At 39.5% G+C, this 14,945-nt stretch overlaps 2 protein-coding genes across 9 annotated transcripts in view; one reads left to right on the forward strand and one right to left on the reverse strand.

Annotated features, from left to right (window-relative positions):
• Positions 1–8,692, forward strand: part of WDR20 (WD repeat domain 20) — a 44,267-nt gene extending 35,575 nt beyond the window's left edge. For 4 of the 5 annotated variants that reach the window (XM_052695849.1, XM_052695850.1, XM_052695846.1 and 1 more), the window contains one exon: positions 8,286–8,692. In XM_052695849.1, coding sequence (XP_052551809.1) covers positions 8,286–8,339 — 54 coding nt within the window. In that variant the 3' untranslated portion in view covers positions 8,340–8,692. The other variant, XM_052695847.1, reaches the window with a different exon arrangement.
• Positions 3,427–14,945, reverse strand: part of MOK (MOK protein kinase) — a 25,964-nt gene continuing 14,445 nt past the window's right edge. Inside the window, exons 8-12 of one of the 4 annotated variants that reach the window (XM_052695852.1) lie at positions 14,492–14,593; positions 13,565–13,676; positions 12,418–12,618; positions 12,244–12,334; positions 3,427–10,672 (exon numbers count right to left, since the gene is read on the reverse strand). In XM_052695852.1, coding sequence (XP_052551812.1) covers positions 12,245–12,334; positions 12,418–12,618; positions 13,565–13,676; positions 14,492–14,593 — 505 coding nt within the window. In that variant the 3' untranslated portion in view covers positions 3,427–10,672; position 12,244. Of the gene's footprint in view, positions 12,619–13,559; positions 14,086–14,491; positions 14,594–14,945 lie in introns of those variants that run through there. The other 3 variants (XM_052695851.1, XM_052695853.1, XM_052695855.1) reach the window with 3 other exon arrangements.

Consider the following 14,945-nt stretch of genomic DNA (forward strand, 5'->3'; position numbering starts at 1 on the left):
AGTGAAAGCCTCTGAATCTTGCTGCTTCTTCCATCATTGCCTCAAAAGGCCTTCTGTAAATTCCTGGCACTGCCAGCCTAAAGAAAGAATTGGATGGAATGCTGAAGCAGACTTGCAGCGTTTAATATAATTTGCCTTGAGCCAGTGCTACCTTTCCCTCATTTTTAGTAGCCATCAAAAGACACGCTGGATAATTGGACAGTGCACGGCAAGGTCTGAGTTCTGTGGTTGCTCTGGTGCTGCCGTCAGTGGAAAAAAACAAATCCAGAAACTTCTTTTCAGCTGTGCTCCTTAGGATAGGCTGTACAGTGCGTACAGCGTCCTCGCCATTTGTAAACAAGCTCTCCAAATTGCTATGTCACGTGTACAGCATAATCATACCTTGAGCTTCCTCACTGGCTATCCCATGCTCGTATCTCACTCCCAGAACTATTATGCTAGCTCCCGATCAGAATAAGGTCAAGTAAATGGAAAAATTTTAATAAGAAACAAGTTGATTGAGACTCAGGGTTCATTAAAATTTTTTACTCTCATTTTTTCTTAGCCTGTTTCTGAGAGAAGGTTCAGGGTAGTAAGAAAAATAGGTTGCCTTAACAAGAGTATGGACTTCCTCAACTACATGGTGACAATTAACTGTCTCCTTTTCCCCGTTTATTTCCCAGCCCTGCAGAAAATGTAAATGGCATTATAGAGCTGTTGTATTTGTCTTAAGACAGGGGGAAAAAAAATCTGAGAGGAACTGAGGTAGGCTTCGTGTCTGACCTTTATAGCTCCTTCAGACTGAATTACAGGAACTGCAGAAGCAATTAAAAAGCAAAGCAACAACAACGAGAAGAAAAAACCAAAGCAGGAAAACACTAAAAACAAACCCATAAACAAAGAGTGAAGTGGGGCCTAGAGATGCACAACAAGCTTTCTCTGAGCTGAACGGCCAGAGGAGCCCTTTGTGACTTCTGCTCGCTGCCGTGCGCGGCGGCTCAGTTTACTGACATGAAACTGCTGCTGAGTTGCTTCCTTTGTCAGAAAGCTCAAGGTAGGATTGGGCAGAGCCACGACCAGGTGAAATGGCAGTGTATAACCTAGCAAGACAAACACGTTACCATCTTGTAAAACAAATGCACATGGAATGTATTTATTTGACTTATTGTACAGGAAAACTTAGACTTAAATTATAACATCCTTGAACTTTCCAGTTAACTACAATTGTAGTACAGTATCATGTCTTAGTATGACTTCTGTTTTAGTAAGAGTACTTAAACATTCATGCACTATATTTTGAGTGAGATGAGCAGCTATACATACTAATTCTTCCTCAGTGGAAAGGAGCATTTCATCGTTACAATTGAAGTTCAATTGCTGGTATTTAAGTACTATCAAATAGATTTCTTTCAACGTGATACGGTATCTGTATAAACTTCAGGGATGACTCTAGTAGAACTGAAACACAGCTACGACTTCAGGTTGCCGTGCTGAAATTTGAGGCTTTCTGTAACGTGCGTAACGGCAAAGTTGCACAGAGCATACCTGCATTATCAGGGTGAACTTAAACCTAGTACACTGGCGTGATATTTATAGCAAGGTGTGTGTGTGCGTGTGAGAGGAGGCGCGGCTCCGCCAAGCCAGGAAAGACCACGGCCCTGCAAAGGCTTTATGATGAGGATGTCTGGATTAGGAAATAACATGACTTTTACTAAACGCTTTTTAGAAGACCCGTGTTCCGAATTATCACCTCTTACAATTTGGTTATGTACTTGCGATGACTGTATATGTCTGCCCCTTTAACAATATAAAGCTTCTAAATTAATATTTAAAATGCTGGCCTGCTTATGTTACAGTAATAAAATTTGTGTCAGTTAATTCACTGTCGATTTACATGTAAAAATTAAACAATATTTTTTCTGCATTTTATGAATTCTGTATACTGGAGTTTGTTAAAGATTGCCATGTTAGGTGATACTGTACAAAATTGTATTGACTACCTTTAGTGAAAATCAAAAGTAAAATTCATATGTATTTCCTTTTTACACTTCCATCTAATTTCTTGACAACTTGAATAAATTTCATAGAGCCTTTCTAACATGAACTATTGTTAATTTAACTGTTGCAATAATTAAGCTTTAAGAAGTATTGTTGGTATATTTATAATTTTAAGAAAATTATGTTTGTTTCATACTGCTTATTTTTAGCTGTTCTATTGTCACTGTTACAGCTGAAGAACTTTACTAAATACTTGACATTACAAAATAACTTGCTGGGGTTGTCCTCTGTATACTGATGTTAAATAAAAATGTGTGATTGAACTGTAAATGTAGATAACTTTCAATAGTCCTTTTCCATGTTTGAGTTCTAATTTATCTTGCAGTCTGTAGTGGTCCTTTGCTTTCATACTGTGCTGAACAAACGGCCACAATGCAAACTGTTAACTTGCCATGTTTTAAAGTAAGTTGAGCGCATCCTGTAACCAGCTCTGAGTAAATGTTTCCCTCCAGCTCAAGATAATGCATACATTTTGATGTTTAAATCTTGCTGATAAGATTGTGTCTTCTGATATATATACATATATATATTTTTAGGATTAGAGTAACAGAGTATTTATAAAACCATTTATGAACTTTAAGCTGAGATTCAATGAAACACAGACATGGATGTTTCTAGGCTGGTTCTGCCTAGCCACCAAGCAGGAGCTGGGCCGGGGCATTTGCTGTTCCTTCTAGGACTCTCCAGGAGCTCTTTCTTCTGTGGACTCTAGTGCAGGGTACGTTGTTTATTCCAGTGTTAGACTTTGACATTTACCTAATGACATTTACCTAACGAATGCTGAATCTACAGCCCTGAGGATATGGCTTGCTCGGATGATTCATGCGTCTTTAGTCTAGGAGAGCTTTGACTAGTCTGGAAATAAGCTCATCTAAACTTGAATTGCTTTAGGTAAAGTTGCATTTCATCTGGGTGGCCTAAGGGTGGCTTCACCCCTGCAGCCATAGCTCTGTGTTAACTCCTGGAGGAAGCAAACAAGTGATGCTTATTGCAGTGTTTCAGAGGCACTTCTGAGAAGTTTCAGTGGAGTAGTTTCTTAGTGTCACTCCTGTCTGACTGAGGTAGGGCTCTCTTCACCTCTTAGGGAAGTCATCTGTAGACTACAACTGAGGAAATGCTCTCTCTTAAATGAACCTGAGAACATACTGATACTTCAGAAGTACCGGCTGGCCACTTTGTGTATAATGTGTGTATTTAAGAACAGAGGCCAATGGAAAAACAAAATAAATCAGTCAAATAAATCAGTCCCGAAAGCTGACGTGGGCCAATTACATCATGTGATGCAAGAACAGGTTGTTCAAACCAGTTCTCTACTGTCAGTGTGTGAAACCAAACCAACTTCACAAGGTCTGCAGTCACAGAAGATAACAAAAGATGACTTGGAACATGCAAGCGAGAAGACACCTTCCTTTATTTAATGACGTTGCACAAACTTGTCAAGGAAATAACTTGCTTGGTCACATTATTTTCTGTTTTTCAAGTTGGATGTTAGGTAGGTGCTTCTTCCTTTGTTTCATCTCTTGTCATGCTGAGATCATGTTTATTCTACAACTAACCAAGATGAGCTTCCCTTCAGTCATCTGATTCTCCCCCAGTTTTTCTCCTGGTTTATTTCAATTGCGTTATTTTCTAATCTAGAAAGTTAAAACCTTAACTGGCTTTTATAGTTTGGAGAGACTGGAGAGAGAAGTGTTCTGGCCATGTGAGCCATCGCTGCCTGAATGAAGCTGCAGTTCTTATTGACTGAGTGAAATCAGGTTTCTGCTGGCAAAAGCATTCTGTGCTTTCCGTGATGCTTAGTTGCACCTTACTCTTCTCCAACAGGAAAATAAGCAAAAATTCTTCCATTTGCCATTCAAAAACTAGTCTTGATGTAACCATACCTTGTACTGCTACACAGGCAAGATTTTTTGCTAGTCTTCTAACAGCTTTTCATTGATGGCAAGCAAAATGGTGATGCATCTCTGTTACAAGAAAAATTCCTTTGGATATGGAGAAGAGAAGGGCAAGTGTTGCTACTACACGCTTTCAGGAGATCTGATCTGCCAAATGGTTCAAGTTATACTTTTCTATAACGCTACTAGAATAAAACAAAGCCAACCATTTAGAACTCTACAGTACACAGATTGTAAAGATAGGAGGGCAGAGCCAAACTGATAGCTGAATTCCATACAGAATGTTTCTCTGTAGCAGGTTTTGTTACTGTTCAGCAAGCACTGCCTTGGAACTTCCTTAACCTTCTTCAGTGATAAATTTTGACTCTGTCAGAGACTGATTTACTAAGTATCTGATTTAGTAAATATATGCAGTTCAGTGATTTAAGCTAATAAATGCTGACTCATCTGTATAAGAATCTGTTGGCCATTTGTTCACGCTAATCTTAATCCAATTCAGCTGATTTGACTGCAGGATTTTAAACAGATGTGAAAAATCTCATTTTGTTGGGGCATATTATTGCTCCAACGCGGGATTAGGCTCTGGGACTTTTGTCAAGTGAAGCGCTCAGTCTGGACGACTTTTTGTTTCAGGTGACTCTGAATATCACAGTTTTGAACAATAACTGTGTGCGCAATGCTCTGCCAGTAATTATTATTTCATATATTGGCCATAGCAGCAATGACAGAACAGATCGACGGCATTTTTGCATGGGTGTTCGTTAACTCCGCTATTGTTTGTTGCTGGCCTAATTGCAATAGTGACGTGTACTGTGGGACCTGTTGGCCTCTGTGCGTCCAGAAAGTTTTACATTGGTTGTATTTGCACTCAACTGTTTGCTTCGCTGCTTTTTTCACCTACTTTTCAATTTCCAAGCAAAGTAGAATTGTGCAGAGCTCTGCCATCCAGCGAGTTCCCCAGTCGCTGCTGTTAGCATCCAGTAACAGAGCTGTGCATTCACACATAGGCAGCAGCTTTACGGTGACTTGACCATGTGTCCAAATGTGCAGTTTGCTGTCTACATCAGTGACACCTTTGGCTCCAATTAGCGCTGTTCTAATTTACATAAAGAAAATATCAACTCTGTCGCTATTGATAGCTTTTATTCTGATTAGCTGTGTCTTCCTGATGTGTTTTTCCCATCAGCTGTCTCATCCTGATCTTTCACACTATTCACAGAGTTTCTATTAGGAAACTGTGTTTCGTGTAATTGAGGAAAAAAACCAGATCTTAAAAACAACTCCCTGCCATCTCAGGAATCGTGAGGGCTGGCCTCTGCAGGGCTTTCTGAGCAGACCACAGGGCTGAGCATTGTGCATTTGGATGGAAATGGTCATTTTGATTGCGTTTGTTACACTTTTTATTCCCATGCAACCCTATTGATGCCTTCAAAGTTTTTACTGAATACACAAAGCGCTGTGTGTTTCGGGAAGCCAGAGAACGTGTGGATCAATGTGGTGTGGCAGCGTGCCCTGAGACTGCACGTGTGATGCTTCCACGTTGCTGATGGCAGAAAAACAACCCAGCCCTCTGCCAAAGAGGCCCAGTGGAACAGCAATGATGCAGCACCTCCTTGGGGCTCTCTCTGAGGTTCTGATGAAGGTGGTCCTATCCAATTCCTGACTTGAGTTTCATAACTGCTCTGTTTCTCGCCCCCTGCCAACATCACGTGCTGACAGAATAACAGTGCTAATAAAAGGCTGCATTTATTTTCAAAACTTTTCTGAACAATCTCTTGATTTGTCTGTGTTGCATGCTGAGTACGGTCTGTTTGTTCTTAAGCTAAGCTGATGTGCGCTATGTGCTCTTCGGCGCAGCGGATCTGAAGCTGTGTTATCTCCATTATTCACTTTTTCTGTCGCAGCTATTAAGCAGCAGTGTTTCTGTTGCTCTAACGAGGTGCTGCAGGTTTTGTTCCATGCTTCAGCACCCGCCTGCCCAGGCTGGGTGGTTTCACCACAGAAAGCGCTGTGCTCTGATCCCTTCATCCTTTGTTTCCACACGGGAACTTTTGAGGTTGTTACAACCTTTTTCCTGGAGAATGTCAGTTGAAATATTGCAGTCCCACAGCCTTTGTATTACAGATCGCAGTCTGACATGGTAGTTTTTGTACCAAAACTTTCGGGAGCTGTCGCATGCTTTTCTAAACAAGACTTCCTAAAGCTGCTTTGTTGTGGCAGAACTCCACAGAATCTTTCTTGCTACTCAGGACCTACCTGGAATTCTTAAATTCTTACCTTCCTCTATAAAACTTTCACACCTGAAGCCCTGACCTTCTTGCTTTCCTTGTATGACCATCCATGGTCTGAGATGATTTTGGAAGACTAAGTGTTCAGAGGAACTCACAACACTGACCAGTGGCACAGAAGTGAATGTTGGGATAGCAATTGCACTGCTGTAACTTGGTCATGTTTGAAGAAGATACTTGCTAAGTTTTAGGATGTGTACACGCATCGATCATAACGTTCTCTGCAGTTTGGTGTCCCTGTGCCCTGCCTGCTCACAGATGCAGGAATCATTTAGAACAAGGGCTGCTCGTGTGCCAGCTGTGTGGGCTTTGGTTGCAGGGAATATGCACAGCGTGGAAGATGAACCCAGGGCTGAGAGAATCTGTGTGCCTGGTCTTGGAACTTACGTGTTCCAGAGCTGGTTGTAGTCGCTGGGGAATCAGGCACCACATTGCATTTCAGCACTTGCTACCAGTTTCTGCAGGAGCTGTGGGAAAATAAATGACTCTTCATTTCTCAATTATGGTTGCATTACAAATGCAGTATTAGAATAGTGCTTATTTCTCTTTGCTTGAGCTTGATCCTCCTGAAAGATCCCTACTATTTTCTGTGTGCTTATAAAGCACATATTTGCATATGAACCATTTGTCCTTCTTATTAAAGATTTACAATAATACTTTTTGGACATCTTTTTCCAGGGTACATGAAACTTGCTTAGTGGATGTAATCTTGCAAGAAAGACGTTCCAGTTGTTGCTGGATATAATTGACTTCTGAAGAAGGCTTCGGTAAATGAACTGTAGAGTTGTGTTTCGTCTTCCTTGCTTTGAAACCTTTCTTGGTAAAAACTGTCAGGAGTGCTTCAGTTGTTTGCTTTTAAAAGTGTGCCTTCTCGTTACTCCGTAAATAATAATAATGAAACTTTTTCTTCTTACTGAAAATGCAGCGTCTCTGAGTTGAACCCAGCCCAGTTGAATCCAGTCCCCTTTCCACCCCTGTCTGTGGTCAGGATATTTCTCCATCAGTAGTGACTTTTCAGTTCTGCAGCCCAAGCAAGAAAGAGCTCCTGTAGATTCTAAAGATGTGACCTAATTCTGCACTGTGTGTTAACTGCTGCCCAAACCTGTCGGCTTTGATGAGTCACAGGAACTTTATTTTTGAGGTAAGAAACTAAGCTGGTAGCTATTGAGAGGAATTGGTAAAAGTGCATTTATCATGCCCACCATGTAGTGCAAGTGGCACAGCGATGGTCACTGGTGTGCTTCCAGCTTAGCTGCCATTGTGTGAGTCTGCTGGCAGTTTTAAGTAAATAGTGACAATGCAAGAAAATGAAATTGTAATTAGATATTAAGCTTTTCCTAAATAACTGGTGTACGGTTCCTTTTATGTGAATAAATAAAAAGGGACTACTACACATGCATCGAAAGTGGGGTCTTTTGCCCCTGGTATGGCTGCCTTAACTCAGAACGGTAGCCCCTGCTGAGCTAGGGCTGCCACACAGGAGCAGAATTACACTTGAAATAAAGTCTCATCTTATTAGAATGGCACTGCAGATTAAATAAATTCTGAACACAAGCTTAAGTTGTAATGGGAAATTTCACTAAACTCTGACTCAGTGTGTCCTTCTCCTTACGATGACATAAATAACTCAGTATTCGGTTAGAGAATCTAGTTTTCTGTTTAAAGCTTGTAATGTTCAGTAGCATATGAGACTGAACGTTCTCCTGTATCAGGTTAGTTGTCAACCTTGCTGCTCCTGAGCCAGATGTGTTTGTTGACACCCCCAAAACGATCGCTTTTTGGTGTACCATCTTTGGGGCGCAAGGCAGACTGAAACCCAGTGCTGGAATCCTGTGCACCGCGCGTCTGAAACGCACACGCGTCCTGACGTACTGAAAGCTCTTCTGTGTGCTGCTGACTGATACCATAGTGGCTGAGGTTCTTTTGTGGGGAAGGAGGTGCTGATACCTTCAGTAAGCAAGTGGTGGTAAAACTAAATTGTACTAATTTTAGCTTCAGGCTAATAATTTTATAAAAGTACTCTCAGGTTCTCTTGCTGGATTAATGTAAACTGCTTTGTTTGCAGGGTTTATTGTCATCCCAAAACCAGGCCAATTCTCCAAGTGGAACTGTAGTATAGCCACCACACTACTGCTAGCAAATCTCTGAACACAGGACAAGAAGTAATGGCAATGGAACCAGGAGCCGTTCTTCAGGCAAAGAGCATCACAAATTATAATGTGGCAGAGTGTAAACATGGAATTATGTGAATCACATAGTAATTTGAAAAGGAATAATGTAATGAGTTCTTATTACAGCTAATACTGCTAGCTGCTCACCCAAGGAAGTTTTCATTTGAAAAAAAAAGCTTCCTTTGGTGCTGCGGTAAAAAATATAGTAACATTTTTGGTTTTCTTTATACTTTTGAAGTCCAGTGTAATTTAATCTATATATATAAATATATAAATAAAAATATATATAGTGTAAAATAAAGTATGTTTCTTAAATTGAAGTAAGCTCAATGGTTAAATTAGTACTTCACCATTGTTTATTTTGCACTGATTTTTTTAACCAGAGGTGGCGAGAGGACAGCCTGGAATGCACTCATAGAACATGAAAGTCATTACTTTCCGGCTTCAAATGTTATTCAGGAAGATGGATGCTGCAATCATAGATTTTTAAAACAGAATTGTTTTGCACTTAAATAGTTTAATGCTAATAGAAAATTACTTTAAAATCGGTGTCTAAACACCAGAAAAACTATGTTGTGGAGAGAAGATCCTTTGTATCTATTAAACATTTATTTTAATATTGTTGTTTCCAACTGCAATCAGCTCTGTATTATATGTATAAATAATGTAATTCAGTGACGGGGAGGGGATTAATGGATCATTACACTAGAAACTCAGTCATTTAAGAAAGTGATATTTCTAATTCAGAAAATACATATTAAACTATCTTGAATATGCATTTTTGTTTACTTTCTGTTCAAATTTGATCCGTTTTGATGTAATCAATCCTTTGTTGAATTAAATGTTTGGTACAGAAATATAATATAAACTTTGTAGAACAAATTCCTTTTGAAAAACCTCACCTGGAACATTGCTTCATGTTTAATATAGTTGAATTTTGACTAGGAAAATGAAGTAACTTTGGTCCGTTCTCATTCTTCATGGTTGATCTCAAAGCACATCAGGCAGCGGAAATCTCGCAGAAGCTTTGTGGGGCGAGGATTCTGTAATCCGTAATGCTGCCTGTTTGTCTGGGAGGTTAGAAGTGAATGATCCAGCGGGAGCAGACACAGCCACCTTCTGACCTGGCAAACTTAAAGTGATGTCAGCATGCAGAAGACATGGTTTTGAGACAACTTGTTGTTCCCTCCTAGAGGCATCTCGTTTACAATTCAACAGTTTCAAATTGATAACTATTATGGAAACGCACCTCACGCATAAGTAAAGTTTAATGCTGCTTGTCTCAACACAAATTTAAGTCACTGGCAACAGAACATTTCAACTGCTTTTTGGCATTTCTTGCAAAGATTGAAAAAAAGAGAGCTGCTGTTTCATCCCAAGCCCCAGCAATGACCCGCGTCCCTGGCATCTCTCAGTGCTGAGCAGAAACACGCAGCCTCTTGGCCAGTCTTGCAGATGGGCATTGGGTCAGCAGAGCAGAGCTGAGGCCACAAGCCTGAGAGTGCAGCATGCCTGACAGTAGGCACAAGCTGTGCATGAGGCCGTAATTCAGCAACTGCCCGTCCTGCTCCCAGCCACGTAGCTGGGTTAGAATGCTTCTAATTGCAAGTAACCATTAGGCACCTTTAGGCAGGAGATGAATGAAAACCTGGAGAGAAACAACTGCATAGCTGCTTGTAACTACATCTCTTATTCTCGTCATGCAGCTGGCACATAAAGAAGTGCCAGCTGTATTTATAAACTGGCATTTGGATTGTCTACATCACTTAAAGACAGAACTGTACTTTACAACTCGAATATACTTGGGGTTTTCTAAAATAGAAGGAATGGGGAAAATACTGAAACTGAGCAGCATTATTGTTCAGAAGTTCTGTTTTATTAACGTATTGGGTTTAGCTGTTAAAATACAGATAAACCTTGTCACTAAAAACTAATGCAGTTACCTCCCTGGAGAGTTCTTTGTATGAGTGCTTCATACTGTTTGAGTCAAAGTGAAACAGCTGAGGAAAAGATGTAATAAAGGCCTTTAAAGGACTTTTTGTAATTTACCAGCTGTAGGAAAAAAAAAAACAACAACAGTACCATAAGGATCATAGCATCCAACATCAGGGTAATAACAGCAGCTACATACATACCTGTTTGCAGAGCACGTCCTGCTACAAATCATAGTTGAATAGCAAAGAAGGAGTCCGTGTGTGCTGCTGGATTTTTGCAGTATCTCTACCACTGGGCAATCACCTGGAAGTCTTCCACCCCCCATCCTTTCTTCACTATGGGAAAACTGATTTTAGGAAGAAAAAGAAAACAACTTATCTGGAAATAATGTAGAGTTCTATAAAAAGCATAGCTCTTAACATGGTAGGAAAAAATAGCTGTAGGTTAAAGCAAATTAAATAATGAAGGAGATGGTCTCAATGCAGAACTTTAGCTGGAAGGATTGCTTGCCAATTTATATTTTAAAGTTGAATGTGTTTTAACTAGAAAGCAAGTGGGAAAACTCAAGTTTGCCCACCAATCCAACAGTCAGAGAACTATATTTGGTTTCCAGAAGAATAGTAAGGAACTTGCTATTAAATAAACGTCCATGAAGTGCTGTATGTGCCCAAATGTGCAAGATCCACCTGAAAGCTTAAAATAAATGAAGAAAACATTCCACAGTGGTGCTTCATATGACATACCCAATTTTCATAGCAAAAGCAATCTGCTGAATTGCTTTTTTTTTATTCTAACAGGCCAACAGCCTCAAATACTGATGTGAGAGAAAATTGCTGTGATATACAAAGTCGGAGAACCTTATTTCACCATCTGCTCTTGAGGAAAAAAAGCACAAACCACCGGATAAGCTCAGAGCAGAAAATGTAAAACGTTGGAGGTTACTGCTTGTACTTTGTTGCCTGTAGAGCTGCAGTCCTTCAATCCATTTCCTAAGCTTAGCATCACACCTTTTAATTTATTATTTTTTTTAAATAAACCAATGTTAGAAATTCAAATATTGGATTGCCTTATTACCGCTCAAGCTCTCCACCTGTTTGGTTTCAACAGTATGAACCTCTAACAAACAAAGATGACTATCAGCAGCAGGACAGTATAACTCAGCTGGTCACCGTGTCTTCATGTATTCACACTCACTTCTGATATAATCGTGGTTAGGAATTATTTTCTACTTAGAAGTAGGAGGAAGATGACCTTCCTCAGTACGACTTTCAACTAAAAAGAGAAGCAGCACCTACCTGTGCCGTTGCATTCTGCTGTTTGAGTCTCCCTTTTCTCTGTTCCACTGTTGGACTGCAGTTCCTCCGCTAAGACAAGTATGTGAGTAGAGTCTTAGCTGGTTTGCTCTTGAATCAGATAAAAAGTTGCTTACCCTTTTAACTGGTGGGTATATAAAAATGTTGACCAGTTATGCTAACTTGATCAAAATCAAACATATGTTTGTATAATCTGCAAGTTCTCAGTAAAGCTTGAGGTTGAAGTCATTGAATACAGGAAGTAAATACTTTCCAGAAGTTAGCAGTCATTTATTATCTAATATGAAACCCTGTATTCTGTGGACAACGTTCCATTCCTAATACTGAACCTCATCAAATCCTCTTGTTATTTTTAACCAATCCCTTCTTCTGTCGGGTTCTAAAAGGAAAAAATATATATATTTAGAAAGTCCAGTGCAGAGTGTTTAATTAAACATCGATCATCTTTGGTAGCAGCACACCAAAGCATTAGGTGAGCAGCCCTTTATAGCTCTGGGAGGTTTCTGACAATTGTCAGAAAAACACAAAATAAAGCACTGTTGTTCTTGTTGGATCTCTAACAGTGATCACTGCATACTCTTGTTTTTCTTCACACTCTCAATACCTTAAAATGGCCAGTAACCTTCTCCTCTTCGTTCTATAGCAGGTAAGTGGTAATGTTTTAGGGAAGACTGAAGGGTCTTCTGTTTCTCAGACTGTTGAAGAAACAACAGAAGTTTAAAATATGCTCCATAAAACCTATCTTGTTATACATTAACGAGCAAGTGAGAATCTGTACCTCCATATTGGATCCAATAAATCTAACAGACTGCAGCACAGAGGTTGCACCACTTTTCTTAGCTGCAGGAAAAACTGACTGCGAAGTAGGTGTAGGAAGGGAAGGCAAGTTAGCTGCTCCAGAAGGTCTTAACATTGGTAGCTCTCCACAAGGAAATCCATGCTGACGTTTTGCTTTCTCCTGGGCTTTCCTAAGAGAATGCTTTTAGGATAGAGAAATAGCGTTTAATTTCTCTCAGAACATCTTAGAGAAAACAAAACAAATCAAATACTATTTTGGTGTTTTTGTTTGTTTGTTGTTGTTTGTTCATTTTTGTTTTTTAATTACTACCCCATGAGATGCTTTGTGCAATTTTTTCCTTACGGAAATTCTCACAAAGCTCACGTTGATTAACCCAGGAACTAAAGTGGTGGAAAAACGTGTCTGATGCTATGGAAGAAGAACTAAAGCTTTCAATATTGGATGCACAGATATTTTCATAATGATTGCTTTTTTTTTTTTTTTTGTGACAAAGCTGCACTTGAGAGTTTTTGCATGCAGTACCAATTTCTGTCTCACTTTTCAGATACATTGAATTCTAAGAGCGCTTTTGTTGGGCATTTTCACGTTATTTGACTACAGAGTTTTAGTAGACAGAATTTTGAATCCAATTTTAGTTTGCTGATTTTCTGAGTCGAATATAAGTTCAAGATTTGTCTGGATATCAGCTGAACATGGAATAACACTGTTAAAAAAGAAGACAACCAAAAAAACGTATGCAGACTGAAGGCCTTGAAAGGCAAAAATAAAGTTTGAGCAGAGAACAGAAAATGTATCTGAAAAACTTTTTTGTTTTAAACTCAGGGGTAAATTGGAAAAAATGAAGAACATAATTTGAAAAATGAGGCATTGACTTCCTAAATAGCAGCACCTATGAAAACTCTCTGTCAAAGGCATTATGCTGTGTCACAGCTTTTAAATTCTAACTCATTTGTTGCAGGGTTTGGGGGGATGGGGTTCTGCTCCAGACCCAATGAAGATTGGTTTGGGGCAGACCGAGTAAAACCAAGTAATCAGCTTAACTAAAACATTTGTTTCTAGCTAACAAGCTCAGTCTCACAAATTACTTTCTCAAAATGGACTGTCAATGCTTCCATGTAAATATTACCTCTCCTTGACTTCCCTTTGAAATTTGCCACAAATGCAGAGGCACTTGCCCTACTGCATTTTCTAGTAATCTTACTTTTTTGTGCGTGGCCAACGCCTGTGTATCAGCTGCCCTAAAAAGGTTGGGGCAAAAAGAAGAAAAAAAGAGGGAAAATGTCAGTTATGCTTTAAGTGAAGTTCAGACTTAGTGCAAAGACTTATGTTGACTGATATTTCATTGTATTGCAAAAGCTAAGTATCAGCACCATAAGCAAAGTTCACTTCAATCCACTTGAAATAATAAGCACACAGTGTTCTTCCACTTCTTGATGTTAGTGTTCAAGATTGAAATGATTTGAAGTCACTTGCCAGAGCTCCTGAAAATAAGGATGCTGCAATGCTTGATGGGCAGCAATTCTCTCATCAGGATCGTATGTTATCATTGCGTACAGGAGAGTTAATCCTCTAGCAGATAAATTGTGCACTGGAGGAGGTATCCCTTTTCCTTTTTTAAAAGGGAAATGAAAATTCAAAATTGTTGACCTGTGTTAAGCAAGTTGAGAACAGTTACTCATAAATATTCGCAGCAAAATTGCAACTTACACTTGAAAAAAAAAAAATCAGAGTTAGGAAATCAATTGTTAGGGGAAAACAAGTAATATTGGACAAAACATCTTTCCTAACAAGTCATGTCATTGGCCTTAAGCAAGTATGGGGGGGGAAAAGGCCAAATAAGATTGTTCTAAGCTCAGATTTCTTCTGCTTAAGATCAGATGTGTGACGGTCTCTGGGGAAGAGGGGTAGAAAGAAGACAACGCTCTTTGGTCAGCAGCTGTCACAACACAAGTAGAATTTGGTGGCGCTTCTCTGCCCAGAAACATCCCAGCTGTACAGTTGTATTTTGGATATTTAACCACTGAGATTAGTAACTGTGAGAATGCATACTTACTGCTTGAACTTGTTGAGAGTTCTGTTGGCAGGAGTGCCTATCACATCATGGATTTTTGAAATTTGGTCTAGATCATTAGATCCAGGAAAGAGAGGCTGAAAACTGCAAAGCAAGAGGTGGTAGTAGCATTACACCACAGTTAGTTAAACTAGTTTAAGTCACACCACTGTCACCGACTGTTGTTGGTTTTCTCCTCCATTTAAGAGAAAGATAAATTTAGGATTATTTATTTGTGAACAGTTTTAATACCAGCCAACAATTACAGGACAATATGTGAGCAGCACATTACTACAGCTGCATTTTTCAATTGAAAAGGAAGTTTGCGTTATTAAACAGAAATCTATAGTTGTCCTTTCCTCTCAGGGTTGGGGTGAAATACGTAAGGACAACATCCCTCTTTGTGAAAGGTAATGCATATAGGATTTTAGTTGAGATCCCATAAAACAGAGTGTTT

This window comes from Tympanuchus pallidicinctus, unplaced genomic scaffold (genome assembly GCF_026119805.1).
Source record: "Tympanuchus pallidicinctus isolate F22 unplaced genomic scaffold, pur_lepc_1.0 scaffold3, whole genome shotgun sequence".
Lineage (NCBI taxonomy): Eukaryota > Metazoa > Chordata > Aves > Galliformes > Phasianidae > Tympanuchus > Tympanuchus pallidicinctus.